Source organism: Rasamsonia byssochlamydoides (assembly GCF_041956645.1).
Source record: "Rasamsonia byssochlamydoides strain NRRL 3658 unplaced genomic scaffold VTN77scaffold_2, whole genome shotgun sequence".
Lineage (NCBI taxonomy): Eukaryota > Fungi > Ascomycota > Eurotiomycetes > Eurotiales > Trichocomaceae > Rasamsonia > Rasamsonia byssochlamydoides.
Window position 1 is genome coordinate 355132 of NW_027192385.1, and position 17236 is coordinate 372367.

Consider the following 17236-nt stretch of genomic DNA (forward strand, 5'->3'; position numbering starts at 1 on the left):
CAGTATTATTCATTGTTCATCAGTTAGACAGATAGATAGAAAAATTTGATCGCAGGTTTTCTCAGCTCAGCTCAATTAATGATATTAATAATTAACTGGCTTACTTGCCTGGAGCCTGTATGTACGTAATTAATGTTTGACAGAACTATTGCTGTTGATATAGATATATATTGTTGGGACCAACACATAACTCAAAGGTGCAGTACAGTACATACAACCCAGAAACAACGTTCTCTACTTCATCAACATTTCACTGCATCTCCTCAACTCTCCTCTCCAACTCAACTCAACTCATTCTAGAATAAGCGACACGCTGCTGGTCTTCTCTTCCTTCTCAAGACCGTCAGTCGCGCACAGATAGATAGATAGATAGATAGACAGCCAGATAGGTAGACACATCTCCAACCACGCATGTATCTTATCCTATCCGTCGGTGATATTTTCCAACCCTATGTAGCGTAGAACCTAGAACTTATAATAACTAACCAGGACCAGACTAGTCATGCCTTTTCTTTTTTTTTCTCGTTTTTTCTTTTCTTCCTTCTTTCTTTCCGCAGAAAGAAGGAAAACATAGGTAGGTTTATAATATAATTTTGAGATCAGATCAGAAAAGATAATAAAAAAAAACACAGGGGTAAAGGGGGAATCACAACAGATGATATGATATGAGATGATATGATGGCAAGACGAGAGATAAAAGGCAACGAGCCGCCTCCATAATCACGCCTCTTAGAGATATTCCTGGAAAACTCCGGCCGGTAACTCAAAGAGTCCAAAAAATGGAGGAAAAGTGAGGGGGAAAAAAAAAGGAAAAACGAGGTTAAAAGAAAAAAGAGAGAGAGACAAACGAGAGCGAGAACATAACCCGGTCAACACAAAATCGCAGATGCAAACTCCACACGAAGAACGTACCTGGGCCAAATTACTCCTCTGGTGAATACATGAACCCAGAGGATAAGCAAAAGTGTGAAATAAAACATGCTGCCAAGGGAGATTAAAAAAGCCTCACACCCTGCCATGTAATGACCTGCCATGTGATGACTCCCAAATAACAATATCAGATAGAAAACAAGAAACGGTTGAATGGGTATAAAACGAAAAAAAAAATGTCAGCCAGCTCTTTATATGGTAGACAAACCTCAAACGAAAGGTAAAGCAAGACGCGACTCAAGCGGACGCCACTCAAGCAAGCGATTCAAACTCCTCTCGCTCCTTTAGCCGATTCCTCGCCAGTTCATCCCCTCCGTTGGCCGACAGCTGCATCCAGTGCAGCGCCAAACACATGCTTTGTGGATCAGACTTGGAGTCCTTGTCACGACGATACATCATCTCCGCCTTGAATGTGTCTCGAGGCAGCGTCAGCGGCAGCGTCACCCGAGGAAGGATCTCCGGATGCGTCAGATAGAGAATGGCAAGCTCCCGCTGAGCAACCGGGTTGCCCTCCTTGGCCGTGATGATCCACATTGCCGCCGCATCTTCAATCGGGTTTCGAGACCGTGCGCCACCGGTCTCATGTGCCTGGGGTGAATGGCGACGGCTGAGCTCCTGAGACACAATCCGGTCGGCAATTTCTACCATGCTGTTGCAAACCTCCTCCTTGAGGGACAAAGCGGCGAGACCAAAGTGGAGGAATGCGGTTCCGCTGTCGGTCTTGTTGAGCGTTTCACTGGGAACAAAAGCCGAAATAAATTGCAGGTCGCGGAACAGGGTCTTGGGTTGGATTTTCCGAATCAGGTCCTTCATCGTCTTGATCACTTGGCTTTCCGCCGGGCTCAGATCGTACGATGGACGGGACCCAAACTCCTCCGACTCCGGCACAGGGGACGTGGGCGTCTGCAGAGACTCGTCGTCGAGAAACGGTTCGGAGAAACTATGGCGCATGGGCCTGTCTACAGCGCTCAGCATCTGCGTCGTTGGTTTCCGGCCAGGAGTCGATGGGTACTCGTTGGACGAATTCAACGATGCAATGACCAGCGCTCTCAGATCGCGAAGCGCCTTGAGCTTGACAAAAGGATTCGCATGACGCGAGAAGACCTCCATTAATTGGCGGAAGGCGGTCTCATAGGCGAAGGCCGGCTGCCGGGGGTTCTTTTCTGAAAGAACAGCGTCATCTTCGGATTGGGCACGCGACTCGTCTGTTTTTCGTGGGCTGTACAGGATAGGATCGGCCGACTGACTTCTCCGATGACGTAGATGCCACCGTGACGCTGGCCTGCCAGTACGACGGTGGGACCCGGAGTCACATTCGGCCAAAAACTTTTGAATCTTCGTACGCTTGTCCATCTGTACCTGGACGCGTTTCTGGCTCAAGAAGTTGGTGAACCATGCGTCAGTCTCGCTGCCGCAGCTCCATACGGGACATCCCAGATCACTGAGAAGCAGACTCGTCAAAGTCTGTCTCAGATCATCCAGGAAGGCAGTCTTGCCGTGCACATCACGCTCACGCTCCGCTCGGCGCGGCGCCGGAGCATCGCTAAACATCGAAGGCGGTCGAGACTGGAAGCTGGATGCGCTAGCCGCCGACTGGGCTTGAGTCTGGGGTGGTGACCAGAAAGTACTGTAGGAATCAGCCGTCGTGCTCGATGCGGCCCTTCCCGGCGAATCGCCAAGGGAAGAAATACTGTCACCGACTTTCCATTTATCCGAGGAGAGGCTTTGGAAGGACGATTTCCGCGCCAACTGCGGACCTTCAACCTGGGGACGGAGGAAAGATTCTGAAGGACGGAAGGTAAAACCGGGAAACGGTGACGGTGTATAAAGGGAATCCTCGCTCGCAATACTGGACGGACGAGCGCTAGTCACCGAAGAGATTCCAGGAAAGCCCCTGTTGCTAGGACCCTCGTACTTCGCTCGTTCTTTCTGGAACAGTTCACTGGCCCACAGAACGGGCGTCTCAGCCATGGTGTCTCCCACTAACTTGTTGACACTCGATTTGACTTCGTAACAGAAGCGATGAATGCGTTCCTCCCCACGGCAGAAATTATCGATTCCATGATGAGTGAGCCATTTCCGGGTGAGTTCCACTTGCTCGTCGGAAAGCTTATTGGGCCCTCCCTGGCTGCTGGGCGCCTTCATTACGTTCATGACCTGCATTTCGGGCTTTGGAAGAAACGAACTGGCAAGGTATCGGGTTCCATTGCGGAACCGATATTCATTCGAGGGCTGCCGCTGCAGGCTAGGATACACCATCGTCTTCAAGGCAAGCGCCACGTTCTTTGCATCTTCATACCGCATGGAATTCTTGACGTCCGTCATGTACCACATCTTGTTCCTGAGTTTGGTGAGAACGGACATCGTGCCCCGAACAATCTCTTGCAAGCGTTCAATGACAGTATTGAGCGTCACAAACCCGCTCTCACATTGCCTGATCACGCTATCACACTGAGAAAGTGAACGATTACAGGATTCGAGCATCGGGCCGAGTATCCACGAATCGCCCCGAGGTTGTCTGGCCAACTTGGAGACATTCTGGCTCAGTTGTTGAGACGCAGTCCACCAGTAGTGAGCGCCGAGAAAGTCCGATCGACGCTCACAGACCGATCGAGCGTGCTCAAACCTCTGTTTCAAGGAAGGGCTCACAATCTGCAGGCAACGGGTGGGACGCCCAGGGGTGAAGTGCTTGACATTTTCAGATTCATTGACCAGTTTGACAATGGCTGTTTGCAAGGCCTCATAATCATCCTCGGGATGGATGGTAGCGGAACGAAGACCATCATCGGACAGATCATCGTCTATTCCAGAAAGGCCTCCAGTGGATGAATTCCAAGACAGTGACTTGCCGTCCTCAGAGATGGTCAAAATAGTCCAATCTTCTGCAGAGGGATGAACCAAACTGGGCCGGTCTTCGGACTCGCCTATATCCGACAGCTCAAAGCGAATGAGATCTGCATTCCGACTGTAGATTGCGCTCTGGGAAAGTACACCATTCGTACGGCCAGGACGTGGCGTTTGCTCAAAGACCGTTTCAATCCTTCCGGGCCAATGAGAGGGATCAGGCACCCGAGAAGACCTGGCACTGCCAAATTGCTGGGTATTCAGAGTCAGAGGGGGTGAGCCTGGGTTCAAGGCGGAATCACACGAATTGAAATTGGGCTTGGGGAAAAGTGCATTCAAGAGGGTGATGATATCCATGGCAGATAGCATCAAGAAGCGCGATGCGGAGGGGTCCGTAAAAGAATCAAATTGCCTGGAGCAATCCCGGTCTGCGCCCGGAACCGAGGGAGAAGCCGCCAGGGTGAATTTAGCAAGCATGCTCTCCACATGCTTTCTGACCTTTGGATGGGCTGTGGAAAATTGAGGCCTGCAAACTCATCAGTCTGGGAATAAATGGACAGATTTCCTCAAACGTACACTGAATGCAAGACCCGGAAAATCTGCGATTGTGCTCGAAGAGCAATCTGGCCGAGGATCTTCTCTCTCGCATCTTTGCCAATATGGAAATCAAGCAGTAGTCCTTGAGTCTGAGAGGTTGCGATTAGCAATGGGTATCTTCACAACGAAAACGGACAGCAAAGACAGGACACAAAAGGTACCTCTGGGAAAGACAATGTGTTGTAAAGGAATTTGGAAAAGAACCACTGCACAAAGATATACTCGAGAAAACGATCCTGGCCCCCAGGGGCCGCTATCTTGGTGCGAACAGCATTACCAAATTCCAGGGTGGCCGACGGAAGACCGGCATCGGCATCGTCGAGGACTTCGAACAAGGTCTGGACTGCAGCATCAAAGAATTCCTCGGCGGCATCCGTTTTCAAAGGGTCCGGCAGGTTAGCTCCAAAATTGCTAGCCACATGACTCTCGATGTTTTCCAGGAGGAATGCGCCTTTTTGGAGGACGTCCATCAGGTACAGTTCCAATTTAGGTTTGGCTTTCCAGTCGCTGCAGAGAGACCAATAGGACAGGACGTGGCTGACAAATGGGTAATGTCTACTATCTCCGTGGGAGATGAGCTTGGCGCACGTCGAGGACCAGACATCCAAACGTAGACGGGCTTCCGCAGGGTCCCAGTCTAACGGCACGGCGTATACGTTGAACAAAAGGACAGAGAGAGGGTCGGTACGCTCGAAAGCTAAGGCATGGTCTTTGAAAGGAATGGAGTGGGTATTATTGCGCTTGGAGAACAGGGGTTGGCTCCTAGATCGCGAGGCAGTAAAGGATAAAACAGAATCGCCAGTGTCCATCGAGATGACTGAAGAGGTCAGAGCTGCGAGTTGGGATGGCATGAGGCTATTAATGCGGTCAAACAGAAACTGAGGATCGGTGCGAACCAAATTCAAAATCTCAAGGAGATCTCTCCTTGCTTTGGGACTGAGTTGGTGCATAAAACCAGAGGAACGAGTCCTTTCCGAATGCAGGGAAAGAGAGGGTTCTTCCAACGGGTCCTGCCGGTGGAGGCTGCGACGGAACGCGGAATCACAAGCTTCCTGGATATCATGGATGGTGCTGTAGATTGTAACAAAGCCGGGTTTGTCCCCATGTTTGAAGGCCTCCACCAAGCCTTTCTGAACGGCGGTGCCAACCCTCCACAACCTCGCCGAAAGACAGATCGAGACCTTGGTAGCAAAAAGACGGTGTTCCAAGCTCCTTCTCTGAGCCTCCGCATGCTGGCGTCGGCGGTACTGGATCGCAAACTCCTCGAAGGATACCTTGGGTTCTGGTAATGCCACCGGCGACCGAGGCAGAGCATCCTTTGGGGCGGCGGGACAAATCGCCTGGCTCACCACGGGATCGCTGAATCCAGACTCACCTGCACTGGGAGGTTCTCCAAGTTTGGGGTAGACGCCATCAATGGGAACGCGCATGGCAGGCGCTGGAGACAACTCCGTGGCCTGGCGAGAGCATGCTGTCTCACTCAAGTCGAACGGCGAACCGCATCGCGCTGGGCAGGCAGCTTGGGACGGAGACAATGCTGTAGATACATAGAATTAGTTTGCAAATATAGAAAACAACCAAAATACACAGGTATAGGTAGGATCTTATCTATCTGATAATGGACATAATAAAGGGAAAGGAAGAGAGGGAATTAAAAAGGAGAGAGAGACAGAGAGAGAGAGAAAGAGAAAAAGAAAAAACGTGGGTTGATGGACAATTTGAATAGGACGTGTTGCGACGTACGGATTGCATATTCCACGGCGGTTGGTGGAGAACAGATATGTTGGGCATCGATCATCTTGCCATGGGCAATCTCGCGGCATCTATCCCGAGATCGCACTCGAGACTTCACGATGCCCGTGGCGGACGGAGATGGAGATCTATCGCATGATTCTGCTAGTAGATCTGGCGAGAAAGGATGGTGGTGGTGAATGAGAAGCTGAGAGGTTGCGATCGTGGTCAGAATCGAAATCTTGTGAGGAAGAGAAGGAGCGACAGAAGGGGAAGTTGGTCCAGAGCGAAGAAACGTGGGGGGGCGGATTTAGTAGTTAGTTTGGGCGAGTTGCACGAGGAAACGGCGCGCGTGGACTGTAGAAAGAAACAACAAGGAAGAAAGAAAATGATCCCGTCGGCGATCCGCAGGCGGATAGTTTGGATGAACTGGAAGGCTGGTCACGGCAGTTGAGTCGGAGACTCGGAGGAAGATGATGACTCGCAGGCCAGACAGAGGCTTGCTGCAACGCAAGGAGATGCCAGCAAATCCAGGGGCTAAGCTAGATAAGTTGAAGACAACGCAGACAACTCGATGGGGAAGAGGTCAGCCCGTGGCGACAGCGGAGAGGACGGACGGGGGAGTTCTTCCCCGACAGGCTGGCTGCGTGATGCAGGTGAGTGGTGACTCGAATCGGCCGGATGCAGATGGTGCTGCCGCAACGATCGAATCAGTGGCTGCAACGGAGCAGAACAGACAGACCACGACGTTGTGCTGTCCTGCTTATTTAACCTTGCGGAGTTATTTTCGTCGTAGGCTATAGTACGGAGTATAGATGATGGATAAGAAGATGGGGAGGAGAATGCCAGGCTGGATGACTCAAATGAGGCGCCAGACCCGCCAGCTGAACAATACTATGGACAGAGATCAAGAAGGGGACAGAGTTGTCTGAAGGTCTATCTCGCTATTCTTATCCTCTCATGATCGATTTGTTTTGATTTTCTCCATCTGCGAAGCTCGATTTAAAACTCCTTCGATCTCTACATACGACCCTTACTCCTAGTCTCCTGGGCCAGCGGCAAAAATTACTCAACGCTCTGCCAGGGGAGAGAGGCAAACGTCAGAGATTCAGCTGGGGACTGCCTTGCTCTTCTATCAGCAACGGTTATCGCCGGGGGAGATTCCCATTGACTGGACAGGAATATCATCATTATCCATAGGACGGGGCAAATCAGTGAGCATGCTTTTGTCTGGTTTTGCAAGATGACACCGAGCACAGCAAGGCAGGACGGTTGCCGCGTTGATCGCCTGCCACGTCGTTGGAAGGCGGCACTATTCTTCTTCGGTGCGGGATGGCTTGGGTGATGCGCTGGCACTGCATGGCCCGAATCCTGTTGTGCACCGGTCTGATTTGCTCGCCCACCCCCATCTCTTGCCAGCATGGCAGGAGGGAACTGCAGCCAGTGAAGGTGCTTGCGTCAGAGAAACCAGGTGGAAGCGTCGATAGAATCGTGGAAAGATAGAAAAAGGCGCAAGGAGAACCGGAAAGAAGGCCCCACGAGGCCGACTTATGGAGTCATGGTTACTACCAAGACCATGGCATATTATACGGGGTACTACCGTAGATAGACCAGCATCAGTTTCATCTCCCACGCTACTCAGCAAGCGCTACGATTTTATTCTCAGCTCGTTGTACGCTACTGTCCGGGTTTGCAGGACCCTCGCCAGCTGAAACGTGGAGACATTGCGCTGGATGACTCGGCGCGGCGAATGCTCACGGGAGAACTGAGTGGTTCCTGCCTTCTGCAGAAATTACACATGTGCATGCAGGATGAAGGACTGTATGTCAACCACGGCTGAATTGCCACCGTCCTGACCAAATCCAACAACTGTACGGGGACCAGCTACCAATGATCTAAGACAAGATTCCACCGAGATTATTATTCTTGTCCCCATAGATCGCCAACTCAATTAAGATCCCACCCGTCAGAATGGACACTCTACTGTATGTACATACATGCCGAGCAAGGCACGTGTCATCAAAACAAGTGATGGGAATCACCTGCACTTGGATACTATGTATCAAGATCAGGGTCTTGTATGCTTCTTCACTTCTAGCAGAGATGAGACAGGCATATTGATACATATAGAAGTGCCCTGATAGCGATGTGCGGTTAACTGACCACAAGTCGCCTGGTGGTAAAAAAAGCCCATCACAATATAGATAGGAGTATATGGTATAAACATATCCCATTATGCGCCCAATCCCTGCGAAAGATAGTCCCGTAGCGCCTAAGATGAAAAGAGCCAGATACGCAGGCCGTCAAATGATCCAATGCCAGGAAATCAACGGGAAGATGATCGTCACGCTTGCAGAGCAAGTTCACTTGCAGACCCATTTCTTGTCTGCTTCCTTCTGTCCAACTCGGACGGCCACGAGATGAAGAGTATCCTTCAACACGTCTTTCGACACTTTAGGAAACCTATTGAAATAGAAATCGATTAGCATGTCATCCGCACCCTCCATATAGACAATCATAATCATACCGTTTCTTCAACACTTCGATCAAACCGGTCTTGGTCAGGTCGCTCCCTTCAACAACTTGCTTAAACTCGGCAAGCTGCTCCGGAGGGAACGGCCGTTTAGCCTTGCCCGACGTCGCGGCCTCGGAACTCGTAAGGGGATGAGTCGGCGGTGCAATGGATGACTGCGGGGAAGGCACGCCGTTCGTGGAATAGGCATGCAGAGTCGAGCGAGCAGGAACGCCAGGTGGAGCCAGGGAACCCTTGGCTGCGGCTTGTTCCACGGCCTTCGGTTTCGGCCAGTAGGCCGTAGAAAATGGGTCAATGGGAAATCGAACAGTATCTGCCATCCCGGAGTTAGAGCGAGTCAAAAAAAAACGTTGAAAGTGTCACGCATCTCTGTTTCCTACCTGATATGATCTCCATTCGGTATGCTTGCATCTCCGGGTCCGACTCGCTTTCCTCCTGCCAGCGTATGCCAGTACAGACAGGCACCAAGTCCCCCACGATGAGCCGTCTTCTTCCGTCGACCGGAGTGTCTTCATCGTCGTCCAGAAATCCTTCCATGTCGTCATCGCCGTCCTCGCTGAGCTCCTCTTCTCCTTCCGAGTCCAAGTCTTCCCCTTCTTCCGGTTCTTCCCACTCCGCCTCCGAGTCATAGTCATAATTCGTATCCGGTAATGCACGAGAAAATGGGTTTTTACAGAGTTTCACGGCTGTCGTGCTGGGGAGGGCCTTGGTGAAAGTGCCCTGATAAGGAGGACGAACGTCTTCCCCAAACTTCAAGGTCTTCATGGGGACTTTTTTCAGTAATTCCAGCGGATTTGGAGCCTTGGCCCCCGTAGACTCCCCTGTCAGGTCAATAGTATTGGTATAGTTTTGGAGTTTTGTAATAATTTCCTTGACGGGCATGACATTTCTTCCTTTGCGGCGTCGGTACGGAATGATGTTGAACATCTCCGAACCTCGAAAAGACTGAGGAGGTGGAACAGCCTCGTCGCCGCCTTTCAGCAGCACATCGAGCTTCTGACAAATGTGTTCTGTAGCCTCTGGATCGCGTTCGAACCGGTGTTGGGGTGCAAGCTTTGTGTGAGATTGCACAAAGAACTCTGGAAAATCCTTCTCGTAGTCGGACACGACCTTCTCAGGCTCCTTGTCCGAAGTGGTCGAACCGGCCGCATCGCCCGTCGAAGACTTCTGAGGTGCATCTGCATTGCTGCCGTTGGATGATGTTGCGGCGGTACTAGAAGCAGGTTTCACAAAGAAAGCACTCAGTTTCATTTGGGACTGCAAAGAGTTAATAAAACGTCAGCAGTCCTCAAAAGACAAGTCAGGAAGCACATCACTTACCCTTTCTTTCTTCAACTTTTCCTCTTCCTTCTTCCGCTTCTCTTCCTCTTTCGCAATCCTCTCTTCTTCCTTCTGCTTCCTTTTCTCCTCTCTCTTCCTTCGTTCCTCCTCCCGCTCTGCTTCCCGTTTCTTCTTCTCCTCTTCCTTGATACGCCTCTCTTCCTCCTTCTTTGCTTTCTCCTCGAGCTTCAATCGCTCCTTTTCTTCCTTCTCTAGCCTCTTGGCTTCCTTGCTAGCAGGAGAAAGTTTACGCTTCTTAGCGGGGTTGTTCGCACTGCCAGCGGCAGTCTTTTGTGGTGTAGAAGGTGTTGGGGCCGGCATATTCGTGTCCGCTGTGGATAACGTCGTCAATGCAGAACTACCGGAACCTCCGTTCTGTGCTGCATGCGAAGAAGAAGAAGGAGAAGGAGGATGAACATCGTTGTTCTCTGGCACGGTGGTCGGTGCGGGCTTGTCAACTGCCATTGGGGCGTGGTCTGACGGGGCCTGATTCTCCTGATTTTCAGGTTGGACCTTTCGGCCTTCTGTGTTGTCGTCGCCGACTTCACTGAATGTCCGCTTCCTCGAATGGCTCGGGGAGGAGGGAAACGACGGTCCCAAAGGGGAGGGAATTGGTGCGCTGGACTCGACTGATAGGTCCATAATTGTGGATGACAAGGAGCGGCGGGTAGTTGGTTTGCACAGATCACGTTTCTCTTGTCGAGCAATTAATTGCTCTCTAGACCACTTCTAAACAGATTCGATCATTAGTAGTAGTCTGGTCGAATGCCGTACGGGTTCCCCTTCCAGTGTCACGAAAACCCAGGGAGGACACGATAAAACTCTATTTTATTAGACGTCAAGATCTCATTCGGAGGTGAAGCAAAGAGATGAGCTGTTGAAGCCGTAATGGACTAGTGTACGGAGTAGGCACCTTGATGTGGGAGTTGCGGAGTGTGTCCATGCAATCAATTCGGGCAGCGAGTGCAGCTGTGGAACGCGTTAATTGAAGTTTCGCGCCTGCGTCGCGTTCCGATGTGAACCCAAGTCGGGAAGGCACGTGCACCCGATATCAGATTACATAAGCACATATTCAACCTGCTCTGACAATTCGTAGTAAAGTTACAATTTCATATTCGTGTAGTCAGGCAGATCAAAAGGAAGAATTTACATGGATATTGACCTTTGTATCTTTAACTTCATTTTCAGTTTCAACTATGTATCATTGGGTATTAAAGCTATTAATATGGAGTACAGCAAATGCTCAGAGCTGATCTTCTGACGCAATGCTCCGTGTCAGGATACATGCCGACGCAATCAATATACATACACAGCGAAGCGTAAGACGAGGAAAGCCGTAAAAAGGGAGGATGGATGATATCATCGGGGCCGAATCCTGGAAAGAAAAGAAACAATTGGATACAAGAAAGAAAACAGACAACATCGCAGGTCGACGCCAGAGAATAAGAAAACAAATAAGTGCAACCCATCCCGATGCGATGCCAGGCACCGGTAAAAGAAAAGAAAAAGCCCCATTATCCACGCAAAGATACGCCAGTATCGAAGACATGAAAACTAACTTCCCCTTCCTCGGGAAGTCATCCGACTCGTTGTAGATCGAGTAGATTGCACGAGGCCGGGCCTTGCTCCACCTGTTGGAATGTAACCGCCGTGTCATTATTGCAAGGCTGCGAGCCTGCGACCTCTGGATCTTTTTTTTCCCCCTTCAAAATTCGGTATCCGTCAAAAACTAACCCGTCCAACATGCCCTCTCTGTGCGGTCCGTTCAATCGTCCACATCCGGATTCGCGACGAACAGTCTCACCCCAGTCGTCATACTGGTTGTCCGATCATCCACACTCCCGCGACGTCGAAGTTCTTCAGCTTTCTTGGCCCTCTGCATCGCCGCATCGGCTGCGGTGGGTGCTGCCATATCGCCAACCTCTCCAAACTCATTCTCTTCTTCCGTGTCCTTATCGACTGTGGTATCCCTGCCTTTCGAGCCGGCTTCGCCGCCCTCGCGATTTTGTGTCTCTGCCGGCGGCGCAGTTTCCGAGACTTCAGGAATGTCGGCCTGTTCGTTGGGCGGTGTCTTTTCCTGAGGTCGCTGATAGCCGCTGGGATATCGATGAATACTGCCCATCGAGCTGCGACCGCTGGCGGTTCGACGGTGATAGCTTTCGCCGGAAAGTGCATCGTCGTCGTCGTCGCCAACCTCGTTCGCACTGAGTCGGACGGGGACTGTTGCTCCAATGAGTGTCGCCGGTGAGAAGCTGGCGGTCCCCGATTTCCCGTTGTGTCTGATCTTGCCACTGCCCACCGTCGCGGTGCGTCCAGCGGCAGCCTCATTAAGTTCCATATATGCTCTTTGTTTCGCTGCGCGCTTCTGAGCCAGCAGACGGGGGTCTTCTGGCTGTGCGCGGTCACACCAGACCGTGCCTTTTTGTCTCCTCATGAGCGCCACATAGCCGAGCTGGGGGACGTTAGCAGATCGCGACGAAGAGCTGCGACGGATATCCGAGGAGGAAGTGGACATGGTATAGGTCTGGTAATGGCCGCCCGTTGAGGTCGTCGAGGTCGTGGCGTTCGACAGCCTTCGCGAGGGGATTTGATGCGCCGCAGAAGCCGATGGTACTGGCAGCGACGCATGGTGACCGGGATGCTGCTGATGGTGATAGGAGTGGTGGGGAGGAGGGTAGTGAGAATGGGTGGCCATGTAGGGCAAAGCGTCGGAGGACGACGTTCGACTTCGTTGGTGAGAGACTGGAGATGGGTTATCAAAATGCGAGTTGACTTGTCGAGTAGGACTGGCAGCGTCGGCAGGCTGCTGAAATTGCAGTCCAGCGTGGGTTGTGGCCATCGGCTTCCGCGGCACCTGATACGTAGGAGGTACTCGGTAGTCGGTCATATTGCTCTGCACCTGGACCCTCGCGGCCATGTAGAGATCGACCCACGATGAGGCAGGAGGAATCGAGAAGCACGGACTAGAGGCAAATCTCCGTGTATCGGCCAGGAGTCCGCGTAGAGGCCGCGTGGAAGGTTAGCTGACAACGGGCCGGCGAAGCGTGGATAGTGGATCTTTCCGCATCCAACTGTGGAAGTTGAAAGAAAGCAGCCTGCTCCAGAAAGTTGAAACTAGAGAAAAGAATAATATCATAAATCGCAGCTTGGCTCTTAATTATTCTTTCCACTGTAACTACTCCGTACGCTGTAGGTGGTTGGGGCAAGATGAGCGAAATGGTTGTACTGTGGTACCGGGTACGCCGCACAGTGACTCCGTTCGCTACCAGGGGCCAAAACCAGCGGGCGCCCGTCAGGGTTGGAGTGGGACTGGCTGGCGATGGTGATCGCGAAGTAGAACCTCCGCCAAGATGAAACAATCCAGAGAACCTTAACAAAGGGGAAGATGGAGATGATGGATATGAAATGTGGGAGGAAGGAGGGAGAATGAAGGGGGGAGATGGAAGGTCAGGGAAAGGCTTTGTCGTATTTTACTACCTACAAGGGTACCATTAAATTAATTTTCCCTCTAATCGCCGCAAGCTGATGAACTTCTGCCAGGTTTCCAAGATTGTGGAGGGAGGGCGTCTGTAGTGGTATGGTGTATTGTTATGACATAACTGTAATTAACACGGTACCAGACATGACAGCCAAGAAAAGCAAAGCCCAGGATCATCATCCTGAGAGGCTTGTCCCAACCGTTCTCCGCAACACATCAATCTCATTAATGAGTACTCCGTATCCCAGCATTTATTAGTATTTTCCTGATATCTGGCAGCAGGACCTCTAGGATCTGTACAGAGTAATGTTGTTTGGTCTTGGTGATCAAGAATCACCTAGAACGTCTAGAAGATACGACGCAGTCGACCCCAAGAAACTAAGTACAGAGTATGGAGTAATTTAAGGCGAGAACACGAGGAGGCGTCTGCGCTGCGCCTGCGCCTGGCTCCTCGTGCCAGTGAACTGTTGATGGACATGATGGCGCTAGTCAAGGAGAGAAACTCCGCATCGGTCCAATTTTAACTTTCTGTGGACAATAATAATAGCAATAATATCCCTAGCTAAACTTTAGCAGGTCGATCGATGATGTATGTTGGTGGTTCAAGTTCACCCGGAGCTTCCGCATGCAGCCGGTTGTGCGACTCAGAATTGGTATCCGGTTAGGTAAGCAGAGGGGTACCTGTACAGAGTACAGAGTACAGAGAGTATAGAGAGGGATCATTCCTCTCAACAACTAGGTTCCTAACCTAATAATTCCCCTGCTTTCTACCGTCATCCTCGTAGGTGCATACAGTACGGGGTACCTACATGAGAGCCCTGGATCCTTGCCGTCACGAACGTCATCGCGTCCACACGCGGCCCCTTACTCGTACTAAAGTCTATTAACTTAATGTACTCCGTACGAAGTATAACCAAGGCGTCAACCATCAAACCGTTGAAACGTTGGAACGTGGGGACTCGGAAGCAAGGTTTGTCGACTCGAGTACTCCGTACAGTGTACTCCGTACCTAAAGTATAGTTTTCGCTCGTGCTCGAAGATCTCTACAAGAATGGTTTTCGTCGAGCTGGGAATTTTAATAATTACCATAGAGGGGGAAGCCCAAATCCTTCTGTAGGTACTGTACAGTACATACACTGTACCGCGAAAATTACATGTATCAATACAGCAGCTGACAAACGAGTACTACTGTACATACTGTACCAACAGTACCAACCGGTGCCAGTACCAGCATGTGCAAGCGAGCATCGACACCTCAGGATCCCTTCCGATCCGTGGCACTCTGCAGCCAGGCCTTGCAAGGTCAAGGTCAATGTCAATGACTTTTCTCTGACGTCTGTGCTCCACGGTCCACCCCGCCCAGCGGTCCGACCGGAGGATTATTATTAAACGTCCCGAGTAGAATCCCATGGAGGCTTTTCGATCATTTTTTTTTCCTTTTTCCAATAGTTTAGTTAGTTATTACTCCATTGAAATTGATGATTGTCATAGGGGCTTTGCATTTCATAATAATATGCCGCGATGCTCCGTAGGTAATTATTATTAATTTAATTAACGAGTACGGAGTATTTTTAGTGATGAGGATCTGCACTCCACTCAGACCACTCCACTCGTACAAGCCACAATGCAATATAATACGGTGGCTGTACAGAGGACAGACATGCGGACTGCAGCGAATGCTGTTACATGTCGCACTGCGTATCATTTGGGCTGGGTGATGAGAGAAGTCATAAAATAGATAATAATCATAGTGGTAACGACAGATACTACCAGGTATTAATTGCTGCTGCTGCAATTGGGAAGACCCAAGGTTGCATGCCGTGGACGTTACATCCTGCCTGTGGCGCAGCTCTGGCCTGGGCGTCCATGCTCATGTCACCGTGTCAGGCGATGCAGAGTCTGCCCGCCAATGATAGGAGAATCGTGCAGAGAACAGGTGCATAGGGCTGAGAGTGGCTTCCATGCCTCTATCCTATCCTGTAGGTATGATATCATCATTCTTCCCCAGCGATGAGCTCACACCTCGACGCGGTGCTGGGGACTAGTAGTCCATATGGATATATGGATGAAGCCAAGCTGAGCTCCTTACCATTGAATTGACTACCCTCCTTGACCTGGTCACCACTGTCAAAGATCAAAGCAACCCCTCCTCGGATTCAACTATGATATCATCATTCTGAATGGAAAGGAAATCTGTATGCAGTAAGTAGTCCAGGAGAACTTCTCAACCTGTCCGTAAAACGCCATAGAAACCTGCTCAAGAAAGATGCAATGACACTGGATGACAGACACTATTAATAATATGCTTGCTGATCTTGAATACAATGAAGGAATCTATCTAATTGACATCAGACGCGTAAAAAAGGAAATGTAAAAAAAAATCATGATCATAATTTCGCACCAGTCTTGACTTTGATTAACGCCCCGTTCTGCTCCTCATATTCCCTCCCCCTCTCCCATCCGAGCCAGCTCCGAAGGGTCTCTTCCCCCCCGTCGCCAGGGACCAGGCCACCGCCTATCCACCCGCCGTCATCCTGCGCAAAGGACTTCCCTGGCGTATCGCTCAAGCCCACGGGGAGTCTCTGCTCATACCAGCTCGCTTCCAGCTCGGCCTGCTCCAGGACCGGGGTGGCACAGGCATCGGTTCCGTCGAAGATGGCCTCCCATTCCGCTCGCGTCTTCTCCTTGAACTTTCTGGCGAATATCTCCCGTATGACGGGCCAGTTGGCCTTGTCGTCTCGTGCCGGGAGATCCTCCATCTTCAAGCCTAGACCTTTAAGCAGGGCCGCGTAGAACTGCGGCTCCAGCGCCCCCACTGCAAAATATTTCCCTGCGTCTTTTGTCTCGTATGTCGAATAGTACGGACACCCCCCATCGAGCAGATTCTTCCCGCGAGGATCTCCCCAGAGCGGAGTGTGCAGCGCCAGCCGGGGCATCGTGGCCAGGTACGCGGACCCGTCGACCATGTTGGCCTCGACGACCTGTCCGCGACCGGTGCGCTGGCGCGTAATCAGCGCCAGCAGGATGCCCAGGAAGCACATGGCTCCGCCGCCAGCGAAGTCTCCGAGGATGTTGGCTGGCGGGTAGGGGGCGTCGCCGGCGCGGCCCAGCATGGACAACACCCCGGAGACGGCGATGTAGTTGATGTCATGGCCAGCCATGTCCTTGTATTTCCCGTCGCGACGGAACCCCGTCATGCGGGCGACGATGAGCCGCGGGTTCTGCTTCAGCAGCACGTTGGTCGGCGAGAGGCCCAACCGCTCTAGCACGCCGGGACGGAAGGGGTCAATGAGCACGTCCGCCTTGGCGAGTAGCGAGAGCAGCACCGCTCGCGATGCCGGTCTCTTCAGGTCCAGACAGATGGAGGTTTTGTGCCGCGTGAGGGCGTCGGGTGCGACAGGGGCGGGTTGGCCCTGCGGCCGGTCGACGCGGAGGACGGAGGCGCCATAATCAGCGAGGAGAAGGCCAGCGAACGGTCCTGTAGAATTTATTCAGAGGTTTTAGCTGGTGCAAACACATGATTGGTGCTACAGAAAAATCGATTCGACAGGAAGAACGACAAACCTGGCGCCAACCCAGCCAGCTCGACGACACGGACCCCCGAGAGGGGATAGGTAGCTGTAGCCATGCAGCAGTGTTCTTGCGAAATCGACTTCGTTTCAGGTCTGAATTTTATTTCTTCTTCCTAACGGTGTAGATTCACGGCGTTCCGTCAGTCTTGGTCCTTCCCGAAAATGTCGGCTTATTAGAGGGTGGTTGGATCTGCCGACGACGCGATAAGAACTAGGAAAGCAAAAGAGCCA

The 17236-nt window shown here is 51.5% G+C and overlaps 4 protein-coding genes across 4 annotated transcripts; all 4 read right to left on the bottom strand.

Moving 5' to 3' along the window:
• Positions 1-1182: 1182 nt before the first annotated feature.
• Positions 1183-6169, bottom strand: VTN77DRAFT_2684 (uncharacterized protein; the record flags this gene model as incomplete). The annotated part of the gene is made up of 4 exons (XM_069418550.1): positions 1183-4300; positions 4351-4460; positions 4533-5908; positions 6115-6169. The coding sequence occupies 4 exons, from the start codon at positions 6167-6169 to the stop codon at positions 1183-1185; spliced, it is 4659 nt and encodes a 1552-aa protein (XP_069282165.1).
• Positions 6170-8465: 2296 nt separating this feature from the next.
• Positions 8466-10597, bottom strand: VTN77DRAFT_2685 (uncharacterized protein; the record flags this gene model as incomplete). The annotated part of the gene is made up of 4 exons (XM_069418551.1): positions 8466-8565; positions 8630-8948; positions 9016-9892; positions 9956-10597. 4 exons carry the CDS (start codon positions 10595-10597, stop codon positions 8466-8468), a joined length of 1938 nt encoding a protein of 645 aa, XP_069282166.1.
• A 1123-nt stretch (positions 10598-11720) lies between these two features.
• On the bottom strand, positions 11721-12872 carry VTN77DRAFT_2686 (uncharacterized protein; the record flags this gene model as incomplete). Its single annotated transcript, XM_069418552.1, has 1 exon — positions 11721-12872. One exon carries the CDS (start codon positions 12870-12872, stop codon positions 11721-11723), a length of 1152 nt encoding a protein of 383 aa, XP_069282167.1.
• Positions 12873-15820: 2948 nt separating this feature from the next.
• On the bottom strand, positions 15821-17061 carry VTN77DRAFT_2687 (uncharacterized protein; the record flags this gene model as incomplete). Its single annotated transcript, XM_069418553.1, has 2 exons — positions 15821-16911; positions 16998-17061. The coding sequence occupies 2 exons, from the start codon at positions 17059-17061 to the stop codon at positions 15821-15823; spliced, it is 1155 nt and encodes a 384-aa protein (XP_069282168.1).
• Between the last annotated feature and the right edge of the window lie 175 nt (positions 17062-17236).